The sequence below is a fragment of the Nelumbo nucifera genome, chromosome 4 (genome assembly GCF_055504915.1).
Source record: "Nelumbo nucifera cultivar China Antique chromosome 4, China Antique-T2T, whole genome shotgun sequence".
NCBI classification, from domain to species: domain Eukaryota; kingdom Viridiplantae; phylum Streptophyta; class Magnoliopsida; order Proteales; family Nelumbonaceae; genus Nelumbo; species Nelumbo nucifera.
The window spans coordinates 78676817-78704294 of record NC_142652.1 but is presented as its reverse complement, the minus strand read 5'-3'; the positions used below and the strand labels follow the sequence as shown (position 1 = coordinate 78704294).

Genomic DNA, 27478 nt, shown 5'->3' with positions numbered 1-27478 from the left:
GCATGTAATCATGTTGAGGAGCATCAAACTTTTTCTTTTTCTTTTTTTTTTTGGTACTTAGGATCATAAAACTTCAAACGTGCTCATTTTAATCCAATTTTTCAATGAGTGTATGATGGGGAGGCTTGCTACAGACCACAAAGCATAAGAACAGTTTGTTCGTTTTTGGATTTGAAAACTGAAGGCTCATATTAATGCATCAATTGTCGTTAACATACTAATACAGCGGAAATAACTTAAACTGGACCAATCACCAATGATCTTCGAACTATTAGAGGCTATCGGTTTTACTTATGCTTTTGATCAGCAGTTTTGTTTGTCTCTAGTTGCATATTCACATCTAATATTCTGTTTTTTCTTTGATTGGTCTTGCTGATGGTTGTCCGTCTGTAATCCATGCAATTTTCAATGAATTTTTGCCTTTTAGGTGTAAAAAAAAAGGGGAAATTAGAGAACTGCAATTTGTAAGGTTCCTCATAAGCAATCAATGAAACAAATAGTACTAAGCGCTTATATAATTTTATTGATACTAATGGAACATAATTTCTAACCCGGTAAATTTTATTCAAATTTACATGGTTGAGAAAATTAAAAAAAGAAGTGCAGCCTCTTCTCATCCACTCAAAATTTTAACCCGGTACTGTACAATAGTGTTTACATTAACATCCCTTTAGCATGTTTAGAAAGGATCAAAAAATTAAAACTGAAAAAATTATAATACAACAGAAATCTCATTATCCGTTAGAGCACCTAAACTTTGAACTTCAGAAGCATAAGATGGTGTTTTCTCTTCATTTTTCCATGTCAGTCCTGACAACCTTTCTTTTCCTCTCTACGTTGCCAGACCTAAAAGAGCAGTTGCTGATGCGTTCCGGCCATCAACAGAATAGCTAGATTCGAGCTGTATATTAATCAAAAAAGAAGATGTGAGGCTTATTTTATAAGCTTCTACTTTGTCTTTATTCATTAACCATTACCTTACCAAGAACACTCAGATTAAGACAAGTCTTCAATCCCAACGAGTGTTCAAAGATGTAGAGTGATGCACTATATTCTTACATGGGGTGTTCCACTTGATCAACCTCCCAAATATCAGGGCAAAGATTATAGAGCATCTTTTCATATATCTGAATTTCTAACTACTAATGCTTCTAATGTCAGAACCAATCATATTTTGTGGCATATCCACTTGGGAATCAGAAAACTGAGCATGAAATAATAGTTGGTTCTGGTTATCTGATAGACAGATTGACAAGATGTGAAAAATAAGACATTTCAAATGTTACAGTCGAGTGAGTATATTCATGAAAGCAAATTTGCTCAAGGCTATGTTTAGTTAGGTAGATGGATATAGAGAGGCTTCCCTCAACTTTCTGTTCCTCTTATTTTCTATCAAATCAAACACAGCCTAAATGAAAATTGTGAGAGTTAAATGAGAAGATGCCAAGTAACCTCTAGATATTCTAGAAGGTACTGATGGAACATTCTACAATCATCAAACCATTGACTACTAATGTGGAATACATGGAAACATTACCTCCTTGTCATAAAGGTTTGACAAAAAAAATGGTTCTTTCTCTTGAATCCCACCATTCTCATAAAAAATCCTTTGCAAATCCTGCAGTAGGAGAATTTACCAATAATAAGTGCAATATTAAGTTATTAAGTAGGATAGGCAATTGAGTATATAGAATTCAGGTTTCAATTTTATGCTAATTAGCTAATCATTAACGAAACTGTCTTTGAAGTCTAAACAGGATGAAGAACCTAATTAATGAGGATATAGTGATGCATGCATGAACTTTCTAGCTAGTCTATTTTGAGGAAAGTAATATCTTGAAAATATCAAGAGTAAGCATCTTTACCAAAGAAAAAAGAGTAAGGCATGGGATTTCTTAGAGGTCTGTGCTAACATAAAAAAAAAGCCATTACCCATGTAACCATGTTGGAACTAGCCATCAGGGGTCTTGAGAGGGGTAGATTGGATAGACAGCTAAGTAGCTAACCTTTGTGCTCACATATAGACTTTGATGCCTGTAGAGACCACCGGCACTGAATAAATTCAAACTAAACTTTGATGCCTGTAGAAGGATAAATGCGGGCCTATTGGGGATAGGAAGGATTTATAGGAATTGCTATGGAGATCTCATTACATTATTTTCCAAAGCAACAGTTATGGAAATTCCACAAGAGCAGAGCTATTAGCAGTGCTACAAGGATTGCAAAATCTTTAAACTATACAAGTCTAGTAATTAAGGGATACTCAAAAGTGGTGGTGGTATGGATTAGAACAACGATCCCATGGTAGTAAAGAAACGTCATAAGGGAAATCAAGGAGTTGAAAAGAGATGGGGTTATTAATGCAAACTAGGTTCATAGATCGGCTAATCAATTGGATTTTGCATTGGCCAAACAAGGGGTACATTGTTTAGGGAAGTGAGGGGGAATATATGATGTGAAAAGGAATTGTTCTACCTAAAGGATGCTTGACATTTTTACACAAGTCATTCTTTTTCTAAATCAATAACATTTGTTACTGATCTAAAATAGTAAATCCTGTATAGAGGATATGTAACAAGTACTGAGGATCCAGGACCTAGCATTCAATGGCTGCTGCTTCAGTTTAGTAAATGAAAATTTTCTCCTCACAAGGCTCAGTTTGGAGAGTACAGATACAAATATGTACAGTGCAAATACAGGTTTAGAAAAACAAAATACAAGGCTTTCCTAAAGTCCTACTACTTTAGGGGGTATTCTACAATTTCTACAATATGAATGTTTTTTTTTCATTTGTTTTTTGAAATTTCCACATCAACTAAAATAACATTCTTAAACTGTAGACTGAATGGGTGCAAGTGCCAGATTTCCCAGAGGTTTGAGAAAGGTAGCTATGTTTATGCAGACAGCTTCCAAGAGCAGTTCTTACCTTTCCTGTCAATATTTCAAACTCAAGCAACTCTTCTACAATCTTTTCAAGAACTTTGCGGTTCTTTTGAAGCATATTCTTTGCTTTGTCATATGCTGAATCATAAATCTGCATAAAAGAAAGCATATTCCTTAGATGGTCTTGCCATCATATGCTATAACAAATTCATAGATCATATCAAAACTGAAGAGCCATTCAAGATACAATAGCCAATAACAAGGAACCGAATGCATACCTTCTCAACTTTGGCTGCCATCTCAAACTCATGATTGTTACCCATACTCAATGCTGTTGTCTGCCAATCAAAGAAAATAATGACTAAGATGAACAAATAAAAGATGCCCTAATGAGAAGTTATAAGAAAAAAAAAAAATGAAAGATGCTCTTGAAACATGGAACAAATATCCTGTGAAGAAACAGCAAACAACTGAAAGAAAACTAGGATAAATTTATGACTTTCTACAATGCAATCTAGCACAAAGTGTCAACTAAAATAGTGTAGCAAAGAAAATTAAATTTAGTTTCTACCGTCAAAGCCAAGCAAACAAATAGAAATAAGGAATTTAGAGGGATATAGAAATGCTCAAAAAGAACCTAAGAAATCAAGCTAAACTGAAAGACATACGATGAATTATTCAAGCTATGAAAAGTAAAGATCTAGATATTGTTGAATGCATCAAAATTTGAGACCAAAGAGTTCTGGTTAAGAATGAGGAAATTAAGGAGAGGTACAGAAGTTATTTTTAAGAGATTGCTAAATGAAGATTGAAGAACATGTTAAAAGCACTTGAGAGGGGAGAACATAGATATATTTATAAAATAGGCTTCAGAGATTAAAAGAAACCATAATGAAGATGAATGTAGGAGAGGCTTTAGGACTTGATTGTATCCCAGCCTCCCAGATTCCTAATAGATCTTAGAAATGCATGGTGAGATGGGTTTATTATGGTTGATTAATTTGTTCAATATAATTATTAAAAGAAAGAAAAAACCTGATGAGTGAGAAAAAGTATAATGGTCTCTTAAGAACAGAGCTGATATACCAAATTGCCATAAGTATTGTGGGATTAACCTCATTAGCCATATTATGAATAGAGTAGAATGTCAGGACAAGATTATATGTATAAAATCATGGAACAGGCCAGGCTTTGGGCCTTTGTCATTAAATACATTATTTTAATATAATACTTTATATTATATGACATATAATATATGTTATAATTTATATGATATAAAATATTCTGTGTCAATAAATCATTTCTTTACTTATCAAAAAGAAAAAAAAAGATAGAGCATAATGTCAGGACAAGATTCATGTATCACCCAAATAGTTGTGATTAAGGCTAAGTTGGATTGAGTTCAAAACCGATAGCAACTCTCCTACTGTCTAAGTCGATAACACCAGAGCTTTAGCATCTAAAGCTACACCATTTGAACTTTTCTATAACATTTACCAATGACCATTCCTGGGTAAAAAGTTGTTGATTTCATCACTTCCCAACTCCCAAGTGACTTAAGTTGAACAATCGGATGGAGTTGAAAGGTTTGAGAGGCAAAGTTGATAAAAGCAAACATCAAATTAATACCATGATGCTTGTAGAAGAATGCTAATCACTGCGTTCAACAAGTATGTCTGACTGAACTAAGCAGTTTCTCATTTGCAATGGCCAAAGAGAGAGAAAAAAGACACTTAGCCAGGATGATAGAAGAAAGATGATAAAGAAATCCTTAATAACTTCCAAACCAGAAAAAAAATTAGAACTGGGGGGAGGATTGGTGCTGTTGAAATTCTTGATTCCATTTCTTTGTATGTTATTTGTATACTCCCTTCATTTCTTAGGTATTCTTGCTATTTCTTGCGTCTGTGTTAAAAAAAAAAACTAGGATAAAGCTGTCAAATTAGGCAAAGAAAACTTCGTGTATATATTGAAAATGGGTTTACACACACTAATCATTAGAAACAAAATGAAATATGATTATAATTTTTCCTTCTTCTGAGAAAGGTAACTCCAAAAGATTGTATAAATGAAGAAGATGAACTTGAGAACAATGCACAAGATGAGTATCGAGTAAAAATTGGCCTACAAATACTAAAAAAATAAACACCCCTTTATTCAACATTGGATAGAAATGTGAGACATGAAGAAAGGTAAATACCGCGTTACTACAGAAGTAAATTGTAGGACTTTCATCAGGACCCCATCCATATTGAATCACCATCCGTGTGGCTATCTGTTGCAAATAATGAAGATCATATTTTGTGATACTAAAGAATGTAACTTTTTGGTTTGTCCTTATTTTAAATGAATTATTAAGGTATTGAACCTTCATAAAAAGTAGAAAATGCAGAATATAACATCTACCTCCTGTGCCTGCTTGAGTTCTGATGAAGAAAGAAAATTTTCTTCACCAAAAGGAAGTAGCATTTGGGCTGCAACATATGAACCAAAGCAGAATACAAGCTTTTTTTCAAGGTATGATCTTGTTTCTACATTTCCATTCATAGATTCTTCATCCTTGGCCTTAGTAATCTTTGTGCACCCTATTCCCTGCAAAAAAAAAAGGGTGTTGGAACCCATCATCACCCATTTATGTGGAAAAATTCAATTCCCACATATTTCTAATGTAAGACCATGGTGGGGATTTACATAAATAATTACATTTTGTTATATCATAAGAGAGTTAGCAGTGCAATATAATTTGCATTTGTGCAAAAAGATGGGAGTGCATTGCAAATAAGTTAAGTCCAAATTTTGGTTTCATTTGTTATATGTCTTACTTTATTTTGTTTGTTTGCTGTGTAAACAATGTAACATAGAGCCGAGGCAAAATAAAATAAAACCCAAAATAAAAATGAACCAAAATTGGAATTTTGTCATTGCAATTCCATGCATTTGTGGAAGGAAAGAAATCTTTGCATTCTTGACAACAAATGTTCTGATTAGACTCAGTTAAGAACAACCTTATAGGTTTACTGTGTTCCTGGTTGAGTGTATAAAGGGCTTTTCAAGATGTCCAGCTTCTCTTTTTTGCAAGTTGGACCTGTTTTGAGTGATTACTCAGGTTTTTTGTATACTTCCAATGTACAGGCTCTCTTTATACATGGGCTGATGTATCCATGCATTTGTACTATTGTGAATGAAATTGCATTGCAAGCAAATAGAGCCTTAGGCAACACTAAAGCTCAACCAAACGAATGGCATAACAATGGTCTCAATCACCAACAATTCTGTGCATCTATGTCTGGTAGGTTTTCCTTGCTTTGAAAATCGATCTTCTCCTTCAGTAGGTCTAACTGCTTATCAGTCACTACGAAAAATGGAATATGTATTTGATGAGCAGTAGTAGTCCCTTTTGCATATAAAACATAACTCAGTTGGTACAAGAATTAATAGCTAATGGTACAAGATAACATGATATGTCAATAAACACACACACAAACAAGAACACGTACATAGCTACATATATAAAAAAGCATCTACACAAGTACATAAAATTTCCAAAGATAAAATAATGATATAAAGAATAGGATATGAAGATGGCATACCTCCCAAGAAAATGGCTCAAGCCATATATTATCAACAACATCAAAATTTGGTAGAATAAGAGCAATGAGACCTCGACCAGCAGCCCATACAGCATGTGGGAACTTTGTCTCTCTTGTCCACTTTTCAAATAAACACAAGTCAATTATTCCAAGCTCTTACAACGAGGCAATCAAATAAATGTTTTATCTCACATTAAAAATAGAAAAAAATAAGTAATGTATCCTATAATAAGGAATAAAACCAACAGAACCAATATAAAGAATCAGAGTTAGAGCCATTTTGACACTATCAAGAATAGATCAACTAAGCAAAGAATAATAGCCGCCTCCATGCAGAATAAAGATATAACCAAAGAAAGCAACATCTACTGCTGAGAAAACTTAAAAATTGCTAAGCAACTTGAAGAAAGTTGGACGAAGTGATCAACGAGTAACCCAGTGGCATTGCTGGCTACGGACATAATGGTGAATTTTTTTCTTCATTATCAATCCCAGTTGTGAGTGGGGAGGTAAGGCAACAGTAAGGGTCTACCTGAAAGATGGTAGATGGCCTGAGAGGGAGAAGAAAAAAAAAATAGGGAAAATGGCTGCAAAGGACTGTAATGGAGGCTGAGGGTAATATTATGGGGGTGATCTGATTGTGTAAGGAGAGCCTCAAGCCTCCTCTATTTATAGAGGAAATTCTCTAATAGAATAGGAAGTCACGTAATTAGAAAGGAGACTTTTCCCAAAGTGGGAAAATCACTATGAGGATCCCTGTTTGTTGCTGGCTGCAAACAGGGTTTCACCAAGTGTCACTGTGATGATCCTAGGATTTGGGTTCCTGCCCTTCTTTTCAGGGTCCACATGTGAGAGAGACCCCCCCCTATTTGCTAATGTTGTTCATTCATTCATCCTACTAAAATATCTTCTTAAAAAGCAATTAAAATTATAAAATCATTATTTTTTTGTGTTAGAACTAAGAAGTTAAGACCTTAACATGGACTTTTTGGGCTTGCCTCGAGGGGCGTGGCACAAAGGTGGCTCGTAGAATTAGGAATGTAATATGTTTTACATCACATTAGCTACTTGAAGTAATGCAGTTGAGGAAAAAAAGAGATTGTGGGTTTTACATGCTTGAAAATGTTTTATATATTTGATTTTATTTTTAAATTATCATCTGTATACGCTTTGCAAGTTATGTTTATGTATTTTAATTTTAGATAATAGGTTTTTTAAACATTTAATTTAAAATTTAAGTTCAGATTTTTTTATTAATTTTTTTTTTTATAATTGAAATAATTTTATTAATCAGCAATAGACAATAGTACAAATTCCCCAAGGAAAGGCACGAGCTGCAACCTCACCGGGCTAGTTAAGTACAGATTTCCAAATTAATAACAGCTTACATAGAAGCACAAAAAAGATCTTCCCTAGAAACCCCATGTTTGGCTAAAGCATCGGCCAAAGAATTAGCAGACCTACTAACCCATTTTACCTCAACTCTCATATTGCTGGTTAACCACTTTACTTTTTTTATGAGATCTTTGTAGCCCCAAATGGTGGTATCCAAGTTTAGGAGCCACCTTGTTACCACCTGAGAGTCCCCTTCAACTAGGAGATGCTCCGCCCCAAGCTGGTTGGCGATCTGAATTCCTTGTACTGCAGCAAGGATTTCTGCCCTTGTGGAATCCCCCACTCCCACCGGTCCTGAGAATAGGGAAATTATGTTGCTGTCCTTATTTCTCAGGATACCCCCTATACCTGAAAGCCCGGGGTTGCCTTGGCTGCTTCCATCAAAGTTCAGCTTGATGATACCTTCCAAAGGCGGAATCCATTCTGACAGAATTCTATCCTTCTTTGTTGAAGTGTTAGCTATTACTAGCCATTCCTCCACAAGTCATCAAAGATATCCACAGTTTTCAGCCAATGGATTGCTCTTGTTAGGATACAATCCTTCATTTCATCTAACCCTCTTTCCTTCTTTAAGAAAATTCTTGCATTCCTTTCCTCCCAAAGAGTCCACAGAGTGGCTGCCCTAACACATTTCCACATGACCTTACCTCTTCTAGTGTGCCAAACAAAGACAGATGGGTTGAATAACAAGCTTAAATCAGAAGGCATAGACCACCTACCTCCAAATAAACAAAGGCTCCACCTCCATATAGCTGTAGAAAAGGAACAGGAGATCAACAAATGGAAACAGTCCTCATTCTCGGCCTTACACAAGGAACACCAATTTGGGGAAAGACAAAGCGAGGGTCTCTTTTTCTGTAAGTTTTCCAAAGTATTGATTTTCCCATAGAAGACTTCCTAGCAGAATACAGCAATTTTTGGGGGAATAGGTCGTGCCCAGACTTCTTTGACAGGGAATCCTTGGGAAATGGGGTTAGAACTGAGGGATTTTATAAAAGAAGAGCAAGTAAAAGTATCTTTTGGAAGAGGAGTCCAAACCCTTTGATCAGAAGAAGTGGGGTCCAAGCAAACGGATTCTAGTAAATGAATTAGCTCAATAACACAACTCGACTCACCATCCCTTAACCCTCAACGAAACCCAAAGTCCCAGTTTAATATTTTTATGTTTTTGCATTTTTTTTTTTATTTTTTAGCATTTTTTGTATTTTTTTGCCTTGCTTCAAAAAGGTGCATGCCTCACCTTGCATTATTAAATTTAAAACCATGATCTTATTGCTATGGTGCAGCACATAGGTAATATGTCATCACTAGACCTGTTCACGGGCTGGGCTTTGGGCCTGACTTTACACTATGTTGAGCTCGGGCTTCGGGCCGGGCCCATTCAAAATTTGGCAAAAGCCAAGCCCGAGCCCAGCCCATGAACAGGTCTAGTCATCACAGAATGACAATGATGTCTTTGAGTCAGATCCAATTGTGTTCCGCACTGAGACAATAGTATAATATGTGTCTCATCACAGGTATGCTTATTTGATGTGGTTTGAGGCTTGAGTGGAGCTGCGCTATAGGGATTTTAAGGTTTTGCAGCTGTGACTAGGTATTATTCAGTGCAGTTCCCTTGTCATTAGGTGTAAGAGCTTGGGTTTGCAAGTGCGATGTGAATGCACTGTGGGCCTGTGGCTACTTACTTGAGTGTCTACAGCATGAATTCCATAGGGCCTAAATCCATGTACTACACCAGTAAAGGTAGAGTCATAACATCACCAGTACACAGTGGTTTAAGTACCTCACTTTTATCAGTCAATTAAAGTTTGTTCAAAATAGTATCAGAAACTTCCCTGTAATTTGAGAAAGAAATATTGACTTCCAAGGACAAGCAGAATCATGAGAATTTTTAGAGGTTATATAATTTAGAGCTGTACCTAAACAATAATTTTTAACTTAGAAGATGTAAGAATGTACTATTCAGAATTCTGATCTACCTAGAGCTTCCATGCTTCATGGATAATATCTCTTATTAAAGAACAAGACACATGTTGCCAGCCCCTACATTTTCTGATTTAAATGCTACTTGAACACCTATTCTTACATAATTTTTTGGACTGATTTAGAAAGATGTTTCAATCAGTGTAAGAAATTCAAACTTTGTAAGACTCCTTTGGAGTCGATATTTGTGCCAACCATCAATCTCGCTTACAAATTAGTTTGTTTGTTGGGTCCACTACACTGTTGGTTGCCCCAAAGTACCTAATTATCAGGAAAGGTCTGATTGAGAATCAATCTCAGATCATACTATAGAGAGTTTGGTTGTATCTATTTGGGATCCCACAATGTCAATTTTTTCTCTTCTACTGTGTATGTTGTTGCTTTCTGATAACAACTTGGCACTGGTGGTGGTGACTTTTTGGTGATTTCTTTGGCATACTGATCGTACAGGATTATTACCAGATTTTGGTGAATCCTTCAGAATTTTTAGGTGAGCTTTTATAGGACTGTTCTGACTTCTGATCAGTTCAAGATATGACTTTATCTGGCTGGCTGCAGTTAAATGAGAAAAGGTGTTACATGAATGTTGCTGCAATGGTTCTCCATATGCTTTCCAACTCCAATCTAAAAGGATTTTTTACACCGGGGCAAACAAGCTAAAACTCGATTTTTTGAAATTTTTGTATATTTTTAGCAAGTAGGGTATTTTGTCATTTTACATTTGTGTGAGATCAATACTAGTCATAGTTTAGTCATATTTAAAGATTGACAGTCATTAGTTAAGTACTTTAGGAGTTATTGAACTTTCTCATATAGTGTCAATTCTATAATTTCTATTCTAGTGGGGAGTGGGTGACCTTCAGGTCGAAGAGGGAAAAAGGAGGCTGTGGTGAGGGCAGTGGAGGGGAAAACAGGAACTGATATTGTCCGGAGCCCTGCCATAAGCAAGAACGCACCTGTCTGCTGTGAGCAACCTGTGGTGGAAGCTGAAGTAGCAATATTGCCAGAGGATGTTGGCACTCTATCTTTTCTTTCTCTTCTTCAGTCGAAGAAAGTTCTGTCTAGCAGCAGAAAAGGAGGAGGATTGGAAAGGGATTACCGTGGCTGACTCAGGAAGCACTTCAGGGAGTGATGGCGGAGGAAATGTCGATCTGGACGCAGCTTGTTGCACACCTACCCAAGCTGAGAAAAACGATACTGATCAACAGTATTGTTAGGAAGTGCTGGCTTGTAGTTTACGTGTGGATTCAGGAAGGAGGGAGGAGGTTGAGAAAGATTTAAGTGTGGCTGAAGCGGTGAACGTTTTTGAGGAGGTGGAGGGAGGAAAGTTAGGGGTGGACCTAGGAAGAAAGAGGGCAGTAGATTTAGACACAGTTACTCCTGTAGAAGAGGTTTCCAAGAAACCACGTGGGGCTAGGAATACTCGCATTGTTCACATAACCAAGGTTTTTTCACGGTTACAACATGGTTTTGTTGGAGCAGGACCTACAAAAAATTATGAAAAGGTTAATAAAAGAAGAGGGGGGAAGGTAATAGCACCTTCATATGAAGAGCTTGTGAAGGGGGACTCTCGGACTCTTAACAGTTCAGACTCTCAGGTGGAAAAAGAAAACGAGTCAACTGTCAACTCTGAAGTGAGAATTCCTGATAGCAGACTTGAGGAGCAGGAGGGGCCTAGAAGAGGCCCTATCAAGAAAATTGTTGAGAGAGAAGTCAAAATTGGTAAAAGTCTTGGGTTGCTTTTGTGGAGAGGCGAGGAGTTTGCTAAGGAAGATTTTGAGGAGTTCGAGAGAAAGAGGATGGAAGAGAGGCTGAAGAAATTGGAAGTCAAGAAAAGAGGTGGGATGTGGAATGAAGAAGTTGATGGGGATGAGGAAAGTCTTGAGGAGGAGATGTAGGGAGGTCGGGCGTCTGGGTTCTGTTTAGGGTCTTTGAGTTTGGAGTTGGATGAAGGAGGTCAATTTGGAGTCTTTTTGTTTTGAATGTTTAATGTATTTAGGTTGCTCTGGGTGTAAGTTATTTTAGTGTCTGTTTTCCTCTCGGGTGATTTCTTGTCACCTTTCTCATGTAATCTCTTTTTTCTTTAATAAATTTTTCTCTTATGCTTCAAAAAAAAAAAGTAGTCTAGTTTTGGTAGGATTTGCCACCCCTAAGTGCCTATATACAAGTATGTGTGAATGCACACATGCATCAGTGCAAAAATGTGAAGGAAAAAACAATAACAAAGATTTACTTGAGTTTTTATAGCTTATGCTAAGGGTTCCCTCTTCTTTCTCTACGTATCTTCTTGCTAATTCTGTAAGCAACCATTACAGCCATCAACAGCCTAATTTTGCATTATCTTCTTGCTAATTTTGTATTCATTTAACAGCTTTACAAGACTGAACTGATCCAGGTAAGTTTTTCTTAATTTTGCATTTCACCCATTTTTGTCCTTTTGTGCCAAACCATCTACAGCTGCTCTCATATTTAGACACTTCCATAGATCCCATAACATTTCGTAATACCAAATTTCATTCTAAAAGTTTCATCTAAAATACTTTGTTTCTGGAATTTTGGCAGTTTCTCACAAAAAAAGGCCTTTTTGTGGAAAACCTGATCAAAATGCTTTCAAATTAATTTGTCAATTATCCCATACCATCTATTATTCTAAATATTTCTCCAATTTTTTTCATAAAAAAATCATCCCTAGTTTATTTAGTTTCCTATTTTTCCACCCTTTCAAGAAAAACTTGTAGTTCTCAGCAATGTAACCTGAAGTTTTCTAATACTCTGTTGTGAAGCTAGATAATCTTTCCTAGCACCAATATATTGTTGGTTTGGCTTTTCCATCAATCAGCCTATCATGTTGACTCTGAGAATAGCTACTCTTATAGTGCACTTGATAGTAAGGTAGGGTGTTGAACAGATAACAGATGTTATGGGTCTATAACATAACCTAGGTATGCATCAGGTAAAAATAACAGTTCTGAAGCAGTAAATGAATCTATTTCTAGTAGGGGTACAATTATCTAACTGCAAAGTTTAGGCTCTAGGGTATGCTTTCCTTTAGGTCATGCTATGGTGATTATTGGAGTTGTGTCCACATGCTATGGTGATTATTCTCTCCCATAGATGTAGACAAACAGGCTAAAACATATTACATCTGATTGTTTCTGTTTCTTTTCTGATTATTGTTTTCTTCTCCATGGATTGACACACTTGGGGAGGGGTTGCATGAAACTCAAGGAATGATTAATGAAGAGAACTAGAGGAAGAGGCAGAAAGGGTAGGGGTAAAAACTAAAAAATCTGATGTATTGATGATTGTGGCCTATTGGAGGGAGTGGAAGAGGTCTGAATTTGTTCTGAGTGCTGACAAGGGGGGTTCTCGGGCTGGAGGGGTAGAAAGGTCCAGGGCTTGGTAGTGGTTTGGCCAAACTGTTGTGGGTTGATGTGGTCATTGTATAACATTTGTTGTTGTTAGAGTCGGCAGAATAAGGGGTAGTTTGGTCATTTTGTCATTTAATTAGAAGTGAGTTGTCTATTTTATGTGTTTAAGTTGTGTGTCCCATACTTAATGAGGGACATAATTGTCTTTTGTATTCTAATGCATAAGTTATAAATACAAGGTGGGTTGGTTGAGAGTAGATGATTTTTCTCTCTAGCCAAACCCTATCTTTCTCTCCTCTTTCTTTCATATTTCTGAAATGGGACTGAACTAGTGTCAATCGATCCACAAACATGGTATCAGAGCACTAGAAACCAGCCTAGAAATCAGTTTGCTTCCTTCCTTTCTTTTCTCCTTGGATCGCCATATCATATTTGAGTTTTTCTGAAATTTCTCATCAATCAGTTGGAGGATCGATAAGGAGTAAAAAAAAGGAGTGATTGTTTTTCCTTCTAGGAGGTAACTATGCCTCCAGTTGTGGTAGTGTTCATCATGGTGGTGCACTAGAAACCCTCTACTCGACAACTTGAAAAGGGCTGGTTCGTGGACAGGTGTGAACAGAAGTCTATGGTCGGCTGATAGCATGGTGTTTTCTCTTTCTTTTGGACTGGGTTTGAACTATGTGGCAGTGCTGATTGATAGGTATGTGTAGGGACTGTTTTTGTTTCCTATTTATATCTAAATGTGTGTGACAGCAGTAGGGTTTTTAGCATTGAACCCTATGGCAGTAAGTGTTTCAGCAACAGTTGCTTAATTGTGGTGTGGTGTACTGAGTGCTGAATAGTGAAGGGTGATTTCTTTGTGATTGATTTCTTTTTATAATGGCCACAATCGGAGAGGGCAGTGATAATAAAACTGGTGTAATGATTTTCCCTGATTACCTAAACATACAAATGACCAGTGTTTTAAAAGGCGTGGGAGGCGTACGCTTGGAGGCTCGCCTCCAGGTGAGGCGCTCCCAAAATGCCCTGAGGCGTTGACACCTTTGAAGCGTATGTCTCTTGTGCTTTTTTCATGAGGCGTTCTAGAGGCGTATGCCTCATGTGCCTCATGCACATCTTATATAAAAAGACAAAAAAAAAAGAAAAAAGAAAAAAAAGGAAAGGAAAGGAAAGGAAAGGAAAAGAAAAGAAAGGGAAGGGAAAGAAAAAGAAAGAGAAGAAAAAAAAGAGAAAAGGAAAATAAAGGGAAGGGAAGAAAAGATAAGGGAAAAGAAAGTGGTTTGCCCCCTACCCCTTCAGCTCCGCTTGGACAAGACCCCCTTTCAACTAATGTTATGCATCTTTATTCTTCTTAGCATAAAAGATTTTTATTAAAAATAAAGAAAAAATGAGATCCCCCCTTACTCTTCATCCCCCTCCTAACCCCCCTCCTCTTAAAGAGGTTTACGGCTCCTTGTGTTCGGGAGGCTTACGCCTCATGCGTTCTGAACTATGCCCCATGCCTCTAGGTAGTGGAACGCATCGTGTCACACCTCTGTGTTTTAAAACATTGCAAATGACCTACATCAAATTAAATGGTGAGAACTATGCGCCATGGGCTAAGTCGGTGGAAGTGTTTTTGAGAGCCAAGAAGAAGGTGAAACATGTGAAGGAGAAACCCTCGGTTTGACTCTCAGGGGTATAGTGAGTGGGAATAGGAGGATGCACAGATTATGACTTGATTGTGGAATAGCACAAAAAAATTAGTGTGAACTTTATGTTCTTGGATACAGCCAAAGAAATTTGGGACTATGCTGAGAAACTTTACTCTGGCCAAGATAACACCACTAGAGGAGTATTATGCTAGTATGAGAGACCATTGTAATGAGCTTAGTGTGTAATATCCTTTGACTTCGGATTTTAAAATTCAGCAACAACAACAGAAACAACTTGATGTGACAAGATTTTTGGTGGGATTGAAATCTGAATATTAACCTATTAGGGCACAAATACTAGGCAGATCTGCTCTTCCCTTTCTTGAGGAGGTGTTTGCTCAACTTCGGAGGATTTCTATTGAACCTTCGGAGCATTCCACTCTCTCGGACAGGTTTGCTTTTGTGACGGCGAGGGGGAGATCGTGGAAATAGAGGCAGTGGAGGTGGACGTGGATTTCCAAGGAACCGAGGTGGTCTTACATTTAACCGTACTGGTAGCCGAGGTGGAGGTTGAGATTCAGGGGGACGTCGTGGTAGAGGACAGAGTAATGGTCCTAGAAGGTGCACATATTGTGGATTAGAAGGACATGCTATTAATTTCTGTTATGACTTGCATGGTCCACCCAATACTTGGACCAATCATGCTGTGAGTGGTGGTGGCACAGTTAGAGAAAACCAACAGGCTGATCAAACACCCTCCACATCTACAGGTGCTTCTGGGAAGGAAATGGTGAGTGTCCCACGTGATGAATATGAGAAATTTCTTCAAACATCTTCTCAGTTGAATACGACTACTCTTGCTCATTCAGGTATGCCTTGCTTGCATCCAAACCTTCATATTAGATTATTGACTCTAGAGCCTTTGATCATATGACTGGGACTCCAGGTGTGTTTTCCTCTCTTTCCCAATCTTCCACATCTCAAACAGTGACCCTTGCTAATGGTTCTACTTCTCCCACTTGCGGTGTTAGTGATGTACACCTCACATCTTTATCTTTATCCTCTATTTTATATGTACCAAAATTTCCTTTTAACCACATATCTGTTAATAGATTGACTAAATCTCTTAATTGTTCTATAACCTTTTACCCCTCTTCTTGTGTGTTTCAGGATCTCAAGAAGGGGATGAAGAATGATGGAGGGCATGAAGCAGGTGGATTATATTACCTTGATGATGGTGGTTTGGATGTAACACTTCAATCTTCTCTTACTCCTCTCCGGTTAGGGCTGTCAATGGGTCGGATCTAGGTTAGGATCAGCTAGAACCAGAACCAACCCAATAAGAAATATTGAGGACATAGAAACAAACTAGACCCGATAAGGTCTATAATTTTTAAACCTAGAACCGAACCGATCGGTTCTCGGGATAATAGGGTTTGACCCAGTGGACCCGATTATAATAAATAAATAATTAAATACATTTAATATATATTAAATATTATATGCATTATACATTATATATATTATATGTATTATATGAATATAGCTCAGGTCGGCTCTAAATTGGTTTGGGACTAGGTGGAACTGGTTCCGAACCAATAATAATAGGGACACTATATCAGGACCCAGAACTGACTTGTCGGTTTCAATTCTTGGAACCAGAACCGACCCATGTTCGGATCCATCGGGTCGGATCCCAACCCATTGACAACCCCATCTCCAGTGACACTGCAGACTTAGTCACCCGTCTCTCAAGGCCCTAAAGTTACTTGTTCCATCATTAAGTCATCCTTCTTCTTTGGATTGTGAGTCGGGTTAGTTTGGAAAACACCATAGAGTCTCTTTCAGTCCTAGGGTTGATAGTCGTGTTTTGAATCCTTTTTCATTAGTTCATTCAGATGTTTGGAGTCCAAATAAAGTAGTGTCGTATAATGGCTACAAGTACTTTGTAATTTTTATTGATGATTATTCAAGGATGACATGGCTTTATCTTATGAAAGACAAAAGTGAATTGTTCTCTATTTTCCAAAAATTCCATGTTGAAATTTGTATCCAATTTGGTGCTCATATTAAGATTCTTTGTTATGATAAGTGATAATGCAAAAGAATACAACTCAACACCATTTCAGCAATATTTAGAACATGCAGGGTAAGCACCAAACTTCTTGTTCTTGTAACCCACAACAAAATGGTGTGGCTGAAAGAGCCTACACTTACTTGAAACTGCTAGGTCCATTATGCATGATATGAATGTTCCCAAGCAATTTTGGAGTGATGTTCTTACATCATATTTTCTCATCAATCGGATGCCTATGTCTATTATTGGAAGTCAGTCACCTTTCTCAGTTTTGTTTCCTAGTTTATCTCCATTTCCTCTTACTCCTAGAGTTTTTGGTTGTGTCTATTTTGTTCACAATCTAGAGCCTAGACTAGATAAGTTAGATGCACGTGCTAAAAAATGCATCGTTCTTGAATATTCTAGAACCCAAAAAAGGGTATAAGTGTTGCAATCCTAGCTCCCATCATTCATTTGTGTGTTTAGATGTTATTTTCTTTGAATATGTCCCCTTCTTCTCTAGTGCTAAGGTTCCTCCACCTCCCGTGTTTCCTCTTCCTATTCCAGTTGAGGACCTCATTCCTACAGTTCCTATTATTTCTCCATCATCATCTTCTCCAATGCAGGTTACTACTGAAAGACCACCAATTATGCAAGTGTATACATACAGAAGGACAACGGCTCCTCCAGTTCATTCCTCGTCGACGAATCCAGAAATTGTACCCCCTCCTTCTGATCTTGATCTCCCATTGCATTGCAAAAGGTAAACGTAGTTGTACTTCTCACCCTATTTCCCATTATGTTTTTGTTGCTCACCTTTCTGCTACCCATCGTCAATTTATATTGTTATCCTTTGTTTTCATTCCTAAGAATGTCCAAGAAGCCATTACCCCTCCAGGGTGGTAACAAGCAATGGAAGAGGAGTTGTCTGCACTAGCACACAATCACACGTTGAACCTTACCACTCTCCCCCCCGGTAAGCATGTTGTCAGATATAAGTGGGTGTATATAGTGAAATATCTTCCAGATGACAGTGTTGAAAGGTTGAAGGCTCGATTGATGGCAAAAGGATACTCTCAATTGTATGGTGTTGACTACACGAAAGCTCTCTCCCGTGCCAAGGATTGGTTTAGTTTGGGTGTTGATCTGTTTAGCGGCAATGTATGATTGGCCTCCCTTTCAGGTTGACATTAAAAATGCCTTCTTACATGGTGATCTCCTTGAAGAAGTATATATGCAGCAACCACCAGGGATTGTTACTCAAGAGGAGGATGGTAAGGTTTGTAGACTTAATAAGGCGATCTATGGGTTGAAACAGTCTCCACGCACGTGGTTTGGCAAATTCAGCGAAGTGGCAAGGAACTTTGGCATGAAACAATGCCAAGTTGACCATTCTGTGTTTAGCTATAAATCAAATGCTGGAAATATTTTGTTAATGGTGTATGTAGATAACATTGTCATCACTAGTAGTAATATCAGTGGGATTGACAAGTTGAAGACTTTTCTGCATGAACACTTCCAAACAAAAGACAGGGTAAGCTAAAATATTTTTTGGGGAATAGAAGTTGCAAAATCAAGACATGGTATTAACTTGTGCCAAAGAAAGTATGTCCTCGATTTGCTTGAAGAGACAGGGTTACTAGGTGCCAAACTAGCTGAAACACCTATGGAACCAAATGTCAAGTTGAGTACCAATGCAGGTGAAGAATTTGAAGATCCTAGAAGGTACAAAAGGTGGGTGGATAAGTTGAATTACCTGACTATTACTCGACCAGACATATCATTTGCAATGAGTGTGGTGAGTCAGTTATGCAGCATCCTCGGGTTCCACATTAGGATGCAATTCTGAGGATTGTTAGATGCTTGAAGGGAGCTCCAGGCCATAGATTGTTATACAAGAGTGGAGGAACTCTTGAGATAGTGGGGTACATAGATGCTGATTAGGTCAGGTCGCACATACTACATGTAAACTAGTGTGGCTGAAAAATCTTTTGCAGGAGATGGCGTTCTTAGTTGACAAGCTTATGAAGTTGTACTATGATAACCAAGCCACAGTCCACATCTCTTCTAATCCAATCTTTAATGAGAGAACAAAGCATATTGAAGACGGTTTCCACTTTGTAAGAGAAAAGGTGATCAATGGAGTGATAAGTACAACACATATAAGTTCAGGAAATCAATGGGCAGATCTGTTTACAAAAGGGTTGAGTCGTGGGAGAGTGGATTACATATGTAACGAGCTAGGATTATATGATATATACTCACCAACTTGAGGGGGAGTGTTAGAGTCGGCAGAATAAGGGGTAGTTTGGTCATTTTGTCATTTAATTAGAAGTGTGTCTATTTTATCTGTGTTTAAGTTGTGTGTCCCATACTTAATGAGGGGCATAGTTGTCTTTTGTATTCTAATGCATAAGTTATAAATACAAGGAGGGTTGGCTGAGAGTAGATGATTTTTCTCTCTGGCCGAACCCTATCTTTCGTTCCTCTCTTTTTTTCTTATTTCTGAACTAGGACTGAACTAGTGCTGATCGATCCACAAACAGTTGTATATGGTTTGGGAAATGGCAGGGTGTGAGCTAAAAGGTTCTTGACACTATTCTTGTTTTGTTATACTTTTTAAGTTTCATGTGTACTTTTTTCTTGGGCCATCTGCTTTTTCCTTTTAATATAATTTTCCTCTGGTATACTGATATATGTATGTATATTAACTATAAAACCAATGAAAGGTTCAAGCCTGAAGATGACAAGATTGTCATCTGTCAAGAGTAAAAAAAAGGCATATCACTAAAATTCAGAAATCAGAACCTGCCTTGATATGATGTAGAATAAATAATAAAGTTCATCAGTGGAAAATAGAATCATTAGATAAACGAAACATGGGTTAATATAGAGAATATAATACCATAAAAACCCAATTAATCTTAATCTAATCTAATCCAACCTCATTAATACAAACCTAGATTATTACTATTACATATGCTACTAATGACATGAATCATGATACATTGATGAGGATAGGATAATCCTAATTAATAATTTATAACAAAAAAGCAAAAGAAACCCAACCAATCTTAATTGGTACAAATCAGAATTAGATGAGATGGTGATCATACACTCATGTAAAGCTTGTTAAAATAATAATATAAAGTGCTACTTTTCCCAGTACAATGTGTTGTTTGGAAGCAAGAACATATGAATTTGATGCCACCACCAAAAAAAAAAAAAAAAACTAGAAAAGAAACGAAGACACAAAAGACAAGGATTTCATGTTGTTTGGCAGGAATGCCTACAATGAAGAGAAAAGAGAAAAAGAACCCACTTACAGTGAGACTAAAATCCAAAAGGAGACAAAGAAGAACTCTATTCTTCATAAGAGAAACGTCCCTTTGACCTAAGGCAAATCTCTTCTCAAAATCTCAAATCCAAAAATTAATACCCAAATCCAAAGAACCAAGCTAATACAAATTAAAAACCCTCAAGGAAAAACCCCAAAATATGATTCCAAAACAAGATAACCAAGTGCATATGCATCTGGAAAAAGTACTACTAAGATTTTACGACAGTAGAGATAAAAGAAAAGGTGATCAAAAGCTAAATTTCATATGAGATTCTGCAAAAAAAAATAATTAAGCATTGCATTTATTCAAAGAAGAAGAAGAAGCAAAGTATCTATCCATTTATTGCTAATAGAGATCCTTACATCAAGTGGAGGGTTAAGAAGTTCAATTCCATTGCTTATTTGACCATATGGTTCCATCAGATCAACAACATTCTGCATATCATCCTTTGTCAAAGTCAGTCCTAGATGATTTACTAGCCATCTGCTGATCCCCTTCACAATTTTTATTTCCCTCAGCCATTTGGGAACAGCGTCACTGAAACTCTACACATAAGCGACATGAAGTTAGTATTCACAGTCATTTGCACATATCTTGCCACCAAAATCAGAATGGACTCAATGGACTCAATTTTGCTCATCATAAAACCAAAAGCATTTCAAGTGAGCCCCTCCTCCCCATATTTTCTCTATTCATTATTTGCTCATAATATCACTAAAATCATAAATGGAATCAATTTTGCTCCTCATATTAAAAAGGCAGAAATCCCAACAAATATGGAACAAAGAGTAAAAGAATTTCCAATGGAAGGATATAGTTTATAAAACGAAAACAAGCATCATACAAACTTATATCTTGATGATGAATGTCTGAAAAACTAAAGACATCTTGTAGAATGGGCTTGGTGTGTTGGCATGATTTAGAGAAGGCTTACAACTTGGTAGATTGGACTATCTTGGAATGGCTAATGGAGAAGTTTGGCTTTGGTGAAAATTGAAGTGGATAAGAGGTTGTTTTAGGATGTCACATTATTCTGTTTTGATCAATGAAGCATTCAGTGACTTCTTCCTAGCCAAGAGAGGCTCTGAGATAGGGGGACCCTCTTTTACTGTTTCTTTTTTACCCTATTGGCATGTGCTTAATAGATTAATAATGAGGTTAGATGGGCACGGTGATTAGAGGGTGGAGGATAGGTAGAGAAGAAGTTATGATTTCTCATTTGCAGTTTAGAGGCAATATTGCCCTCCTCCCCCCCCCCCCCCCCCCCCCCCCCCCCTTCCCATGTTTGCCTCCTTTGCAAAGCAAGGAACAATGGCATCTTCAGGGAGAAGGAAAGAACTATTGAAGAACAGACCGGCATTATATCTCTTAAAGTTGTGCACTGGATTAAGACTTTGTAAATCTTTTCTGATAACACAATGGATGATATCCTTAGAAATTGGAAGCAAGTGGCTAATTCTGCTCCTTGGACAGTGAAATCAGTTGTTAGTTGGGTTCCTCCACTTTCAGGTCATCTAAAACTTAACTTTGATGTGTGCGGTTTGGGTAACCTTGGGCCCTCAGGCATAGATGGAGTAATCAGGGATGAAAATGGCAACATTTTAGAACTTTTCTCAGGACCGTTGGGAGTAGGAAATGCAATCTGGGCAGAGACATGGGCAGCACCCACAGGCACTAGTACAGTCATAGCTTAGATATGTGTTCAGACTTGAGAGAGCTGAAAAAAACTATTAGAGGATCTGCAGGCACAAGTAATGTGGACGCCAAGATCAGCCAATGGATTAGCTGATGTATTAGAAAAATAAGGGGTTTCAAGGGATTAGTTGTAATGGGGCCAAATTGGTTGTGTTGCTTGCATCTTTGGGTGATTAGCCAAGGCTAGCCCCCTTTTTCTGGCCATCTGGGCTCTCCCTTCATGTTGTATCTTTACCTCTTTTATAGTCAATAAAACTTTTACCATTACTCGTAAAAAAAAATCTCCTGTTTATTTGTGTCTTCAAAGATCCTATGGAATATTTGGGAGAGAACGCTAGGCTATTCAAAGAGCAAAATCGGACTAAACAGGCAATTATTGAAAGCACAACTGCCAAGGTGACACATTGGATTAAAACTACGGACAGGCCCATTGCAGATTTCTGAATTCCACTGCAGACCTATAAAAATTCAAAATGTCAAATACCCCCACTGTATACACCAATGCCCGCCTGTGAATTGGCATCAATTCCAAGCTGGCACCTACCCCAACTGTACTTTGGGCCTAAGAATTCTGACCCTGGGCTGAACCATCATTCTCCCTTAAGACTATGGATGAGTATTTTGGGCAATGGGAAAGAAAAAGGTGTGTGCTTTTGGTGATCAACACGTGGAAGAGGAACTAGTTTTGGAAAAGAAAAAGCGGTTCATTGAGAATGTGGAAGGTTGCCGAAGAGGTGGATTCAAGTAAATAGAATGATAGGTGTGGGGGCCAAAACTTTCATCCTGTTCACTATGGATAAGATCCTTAGAGGGTGGAGGTGGGTGGCTTCTTCGTCAACCTTGAGGCAACAAATACACACACAATGGGAACCACCAACAATGGAGGGGTGTTTAGGGATGAGCATTGCACTATACTAGCAATATTCTCATGGTCAATAAACTGGCGAGAATCTATAAAATCTGAAATGTCAGCAATGCTACAAGGATTAGAGTAGGAAAATCACCTAACATTAAAAATATGTTGGTGGAAGGTGACTCTAATACGGTGGTGAGATGACTAAGGAACAATGGTCCAGGACCATGGCAGCACAAGCACATTTTTAAGAGAGATTAGACTTTTAGCAAGAGTACTGGATTCTACAATTCAGTGGATTCAATGATCATCAACTTGGCAGATGAACTGCCAAAACAAGGGGTGAACAGGGATCATTTATTTTTGGGATCATTAACTTGGCAGATGGGATGGATAGGTTACAGCAACCACCTATTTTAAAGTTTACTTGATTGTTGTACATATTTTGTTCTTTATTCATTGATTCATTCTAATAAAATTTTAACTTTTACCTATCAAAAAGAGGAAAACAAACTCAGATGCAAAGCAGCATATACAAGTAATAGCCCATTTACAAGGAAAATAACAGAAAGAGTAATTTTTTCTTTTCAATGACAGTAACAGTAGTTGGCACTTGGTGCTAACAGGGAAGTAAAACAATGATGCAATTACAATCTGTGTTGCAAGGACTCTCCTAAATGGGCAAGGTCATGCATCAGAGTCCAATAGTTCATGTATTCTTGACAACACTTCAAATAAACTATCCAAAGAAATTAGCATACCCATATTAGAAATATTTAAAATTACAGAAACAAGATCATTAAAACAATGTTATTAAGTTCCAAACCACAGTTCTGGTTTCATTTATGAAAACACAAGTGAATGAAAATGGAAGATATGTAATAAGCCAGTCAAAGTAATTCCCTCTTATAAATTGTTGATAAAGACAAAATACAAGCATCCATTATTCTTACCGCAAACCAGCCACAGTAACTAATAAGTTCATCTGTGTCAAGGAATTTGCTCCTAAAGGCGCTACCTTCCAATGCTAAAGGAACAAGCTTTAACTCTACAGGCCGTAAGAGAGCTGTCTTTTCAGCAACCTGGAGAATATGTTGACACTTCAGAAGAAAAAGTAACTCTAATTTCTAAAAGTAACAAAGCATTAAATGATGATGGGAACTTGGTTGTAACTAATGCTTTGGTCAAATAAGAAGCAATTACCCATATTTACAAATTCAGTGATAGCATATTGCCAATAAAGTAATCAAGACATTTATAGAGTTTCCCATGTAAAGCATCATTAGAAAGGAGACAGGACTTGAAATCTTTCTATGAGTAGGAATAAACAAAAAATTATCAGACCTAAGTAGGCAATAAAAATACACACATTTATAGAGTTTCCAATACCTTGGTTAGCAACACAAAATTTTACTGGAATCAACATATTCCCTAGTAAACACTACCAGCACTATGTAGAGTAGAATATTGTAGATATTATTATAACATAAGTTGGTGACAATATTGTAGATATGTAGAGTAGCAATGTTATTGCCGACCTAATGTACATGATTACCACTTTGATCCAGCTCAATATTCATTTCAAACATGAAGCTAAATATTAGTTTTTGTTTTTCTAATAGATTATTTGGTTGATCCAGTAGAATCATTTGCATTTTCTATGAGCTTAAATTTTCTTGAACTCATTCTATCACGTAGTTCTGAATCTTAAGGTTTACAAGACAACTTCACAACGTATTATTTTGTAATAGTTATTACTAAAATAACTATTCTATTATTAATATTTTCATTTGTAGTTAGATATTAATGTAAATTTGATAAATTATTTATTTCATTAATGTTTATAAAATACTAATTTTTAATTTTGTTTAGACTGCATGTTGACAATAAACCTTGCAACAGATGACAAGACGCCAATAAAAGGTGGCCTAGTGGCTCAAGATACCAAGCACTTAGTGACTTAGAGTTACGACTTGAGTTTGAATCACGCTAGTCGCTATTTTTAATAGGAGATGCACATGTATCGTGGTATCGGCACGCATCAGACCATACCATCCAATACAGTATATGATACACACCAATACTCATGTATCTTGATGATACGCATGACTGGATGTGTATCGTGACAGTCATAGTGTATCATGTACAGTGATTTAAAAGGCGTGCCTAGGCGCACAGGCAAGGCGCATTTTGGGTATGCACCTCGCCTAGGTCCTAGGCGCACCCCTTTCAAAAGGCGCATGCCAATTGCCTTTTAAGAAGATATTTTATTGGAATGAGTGAATGAACAACATTAGCAAATAAGGGCGTGGCCAGGGGCCCCGGCCCAGGCATGCACCTTTTCAAAATTTTGCACTTTTTGCCTTTTTTTTTAAGTCTAACAGCTGGGCCGGGGCCCCTGGCCACGCCCTTATTTTCTAATGTTGTTCATTCATTCATTCCAATAAAATATCTTCTTAAAAGGCAATTAAAGTTATAGAATCGTTATTTTTCATGTGAGAAATAAGAATTTCAAACCCTAACATAGACTTGTTCGGACTTGTCTCGAGGGACGTGGTACAAAGGCGACTCATAGAATCAATAATGCAATATGTTTTACATCACATTAGCTACTTGAAGCAATGCAATTAAGGAAAAAAAAAAGATTGTGGGTTTTACATGCTTAAAAATGCTTTATATGTTTGATTTTATTTTTAAATTTTCATTTAAATATGCTTTACATGTTATGTTTATGTATTTTAGTTTAAGATAATTGGTTTTTTAAAACATTTATTTTAAAATTTATGTTTATATTTTTTATTAACATTATGTTTAATATTTTTTATTTTTTTGTGTTAGAGTGAGCCGAATAGGGGTAGTTTAGTAATCTCATGTCAGTTAAGTACTTTGCTTATGTGGCTGTTTTATTAGAGCACTCTGCCCCACACTTAAGTGTGGGCAGTTTAGTCTTTGTAAGTGTAATTAGAACCTAATAAACATAAGGGGGTCGACTGAATGGGTGACTAATCAGTTTCGACTAAACCCTCCTGTTCTCTCTTTCTCTTGTCTTCTTCCTCATCTTCTTCTTCCTTCTTCACTGGTTTGGATTACTGTAGCTGCTCCAAAACATGGTATCAGAGTGAGGTTTCTAACCTGCTTCCGCTTGCAAAGCATCTCAGCTGTGTTCGTGACACCCTCTTCTTCGTTTCTGGTTAGTTAATGGAGAGAGCTGGTTCGCCCTAGGTCTGAGACATCACAGTTCGTTGCTCTCTGCTGCGCACAGTTTTCTTCATCAAGGAAGGTGATTTCAGCAGTGAATAGTTGGCTGATACTCTCAAAGGAAGGTTGGTTATTTAGTCCTTTTGTGTTTCTGGTATTTCTGGGTAGGAACTCTTCAAGAATCAGTTAGTACTGATTAGAACCCAAAGAACTAGGTTCATTGTTGCCCTAAGAAGGGCTGTGTGTGCAGTAGCCGCATGGTGTAGGGCTGCTGTGAGTTGTTGAGTGGTGTTAGGGCTGCTGTAGGTGGCCGAGTGGTGTAAGGTGGAATGCAGTGACCTTGCCAAGCTCCTTGTGGTCGTGTAATGCCCTCTTAAGTGTGTTAAACAAATCTGAACTGGGTGTAGCAGTTTGACTGTGTTGTGGTGCTTGTGATGCACAATTTTTTTATTGTGTGGTTGTAAGAGGGCCTACTGTTGTGTTGTGGTGCTTGTGATGCTTATGTGGGTCGTAGGTGTGTGAAGTCAGCAGTAGTGTGAAGAAGAACAAGTGTGTGCTCCCACTGTTGTGTTTAGGGGCTGCAATAGGTGCTGAAGTATCAAACTGTGATCAACATCAATCAGCTTGTAGCTGAGAAGTAAGGTTAGAGGCAACTGAAAAAAGAAGAGTACAATGGCAGCAATAGGAGATGGCTACAATGATCAGAAGCCTAATGTGGTAATTTCCTCCGACTACCTAGGGGTACAAATGACCTCAATTAAGCTGAATGGGGAGAACTATGTTCCATGGGCTAAATCAGTGGAAGTGTTTCTCAAGGCAAAGAAGAAAGTAAAGCATGTAAGAGATGAAAAGCCATCGGAGGACTCTCCAGGGTTTGATGATTGGGAGCAAGAAGATGCTCAAATCATGACTTGGTTGTGGAATAGTATGGAACCCAAAATTAGTGCCAACTTCATGTTCCTTGATACGGCTAAGGATATATGGGAGCATGCTAAGAAGCTATACTCTGGACAAGATAACACAACAAGAGTGTATCAGCTTTATCAGGAGTATTTTGATTTACAACAAGGAACCAAAACTCTAGAAAAGTACTATGCCAGCATGAAGAATATAAGGAATGAACTCAATGTCTATCACCCCCTTACTCTAGATATTAAAGTTCAGCAACAGCAAAGGGAGCAACTGGATGTTACAAGATTTTTAGTGAGGCTGAAGTCGGAATATGAACCAGTTAGAGCCCAAATATTGGGGGGCTCTACTCTTCCTACACTTGAGGAAGTATTCTCAAGGCTTCGTAGAATTTCTTTGGGACAGACAGAGAACTCCACACAGTCTGATAGATCAGCACTTGTGACAGCTCGAGGGGTTGGACATAGTACAAGAGGGGGAGGTCATGCTCCCCGAGGGGGCCGTGGCAATTCCATGATTAGTCGGGGTGGTCGTGACTCAGGGGGAGGCCGTGGCAGAGGGAAGAATAAC

The 27478-nt window shown here is 37.6% G+C and overlaps 1 protein-coding gene across 1 annotated transcript in view; it reads right to left on the bottom strand.

Annotated features, from left to right (window-relative positions):
• Positions 1 to 488: 488 nt before the first annotated feature.
• Positions 489 to 27478, bottom strand: part of EMB2458 (FtsH extracellular protease family) — a 92842-nt gene continuing 65852 nt past the window's right edge. The window contains exons 11-19 of the mRNA XM_088904238.1: positions 23755 to 23883; positions 20616 to 20798; positions 6474 to 6593; positions 5290 to 5475; positions 5084 to 5158; positions 3162 to 3221; positions 2927 to 3034; positions 1538 to 1618; positions 489 to 901 (exon numbers count right to left, since the gene is read on the bottom strand). Of these exons, the coding sequence (XP_088760364.1) occupies positions 833 to 901; positions 1538 to 1618; positions 2927 to 3034; positions 3162 to 3221; positions 5084 to 5158; positions 5290 to 5475; positions 6474 to 6593; positions 20616 to 20798; positions 23755 to 23883 (1011 nt within the window). The 3' untranslated portion in view covers positions 489 to 832. The remainder of the gene's footprint in view (positions 902 to 1537; positions 1619 to 2926; positions 3035 to 3161; positions 3222 to 5083; positions 5159 to 5289; positions 5476 to 6473; positions 6594 to 20615; positions 20799 to 23754; positions 23884 to 27478) is intronic.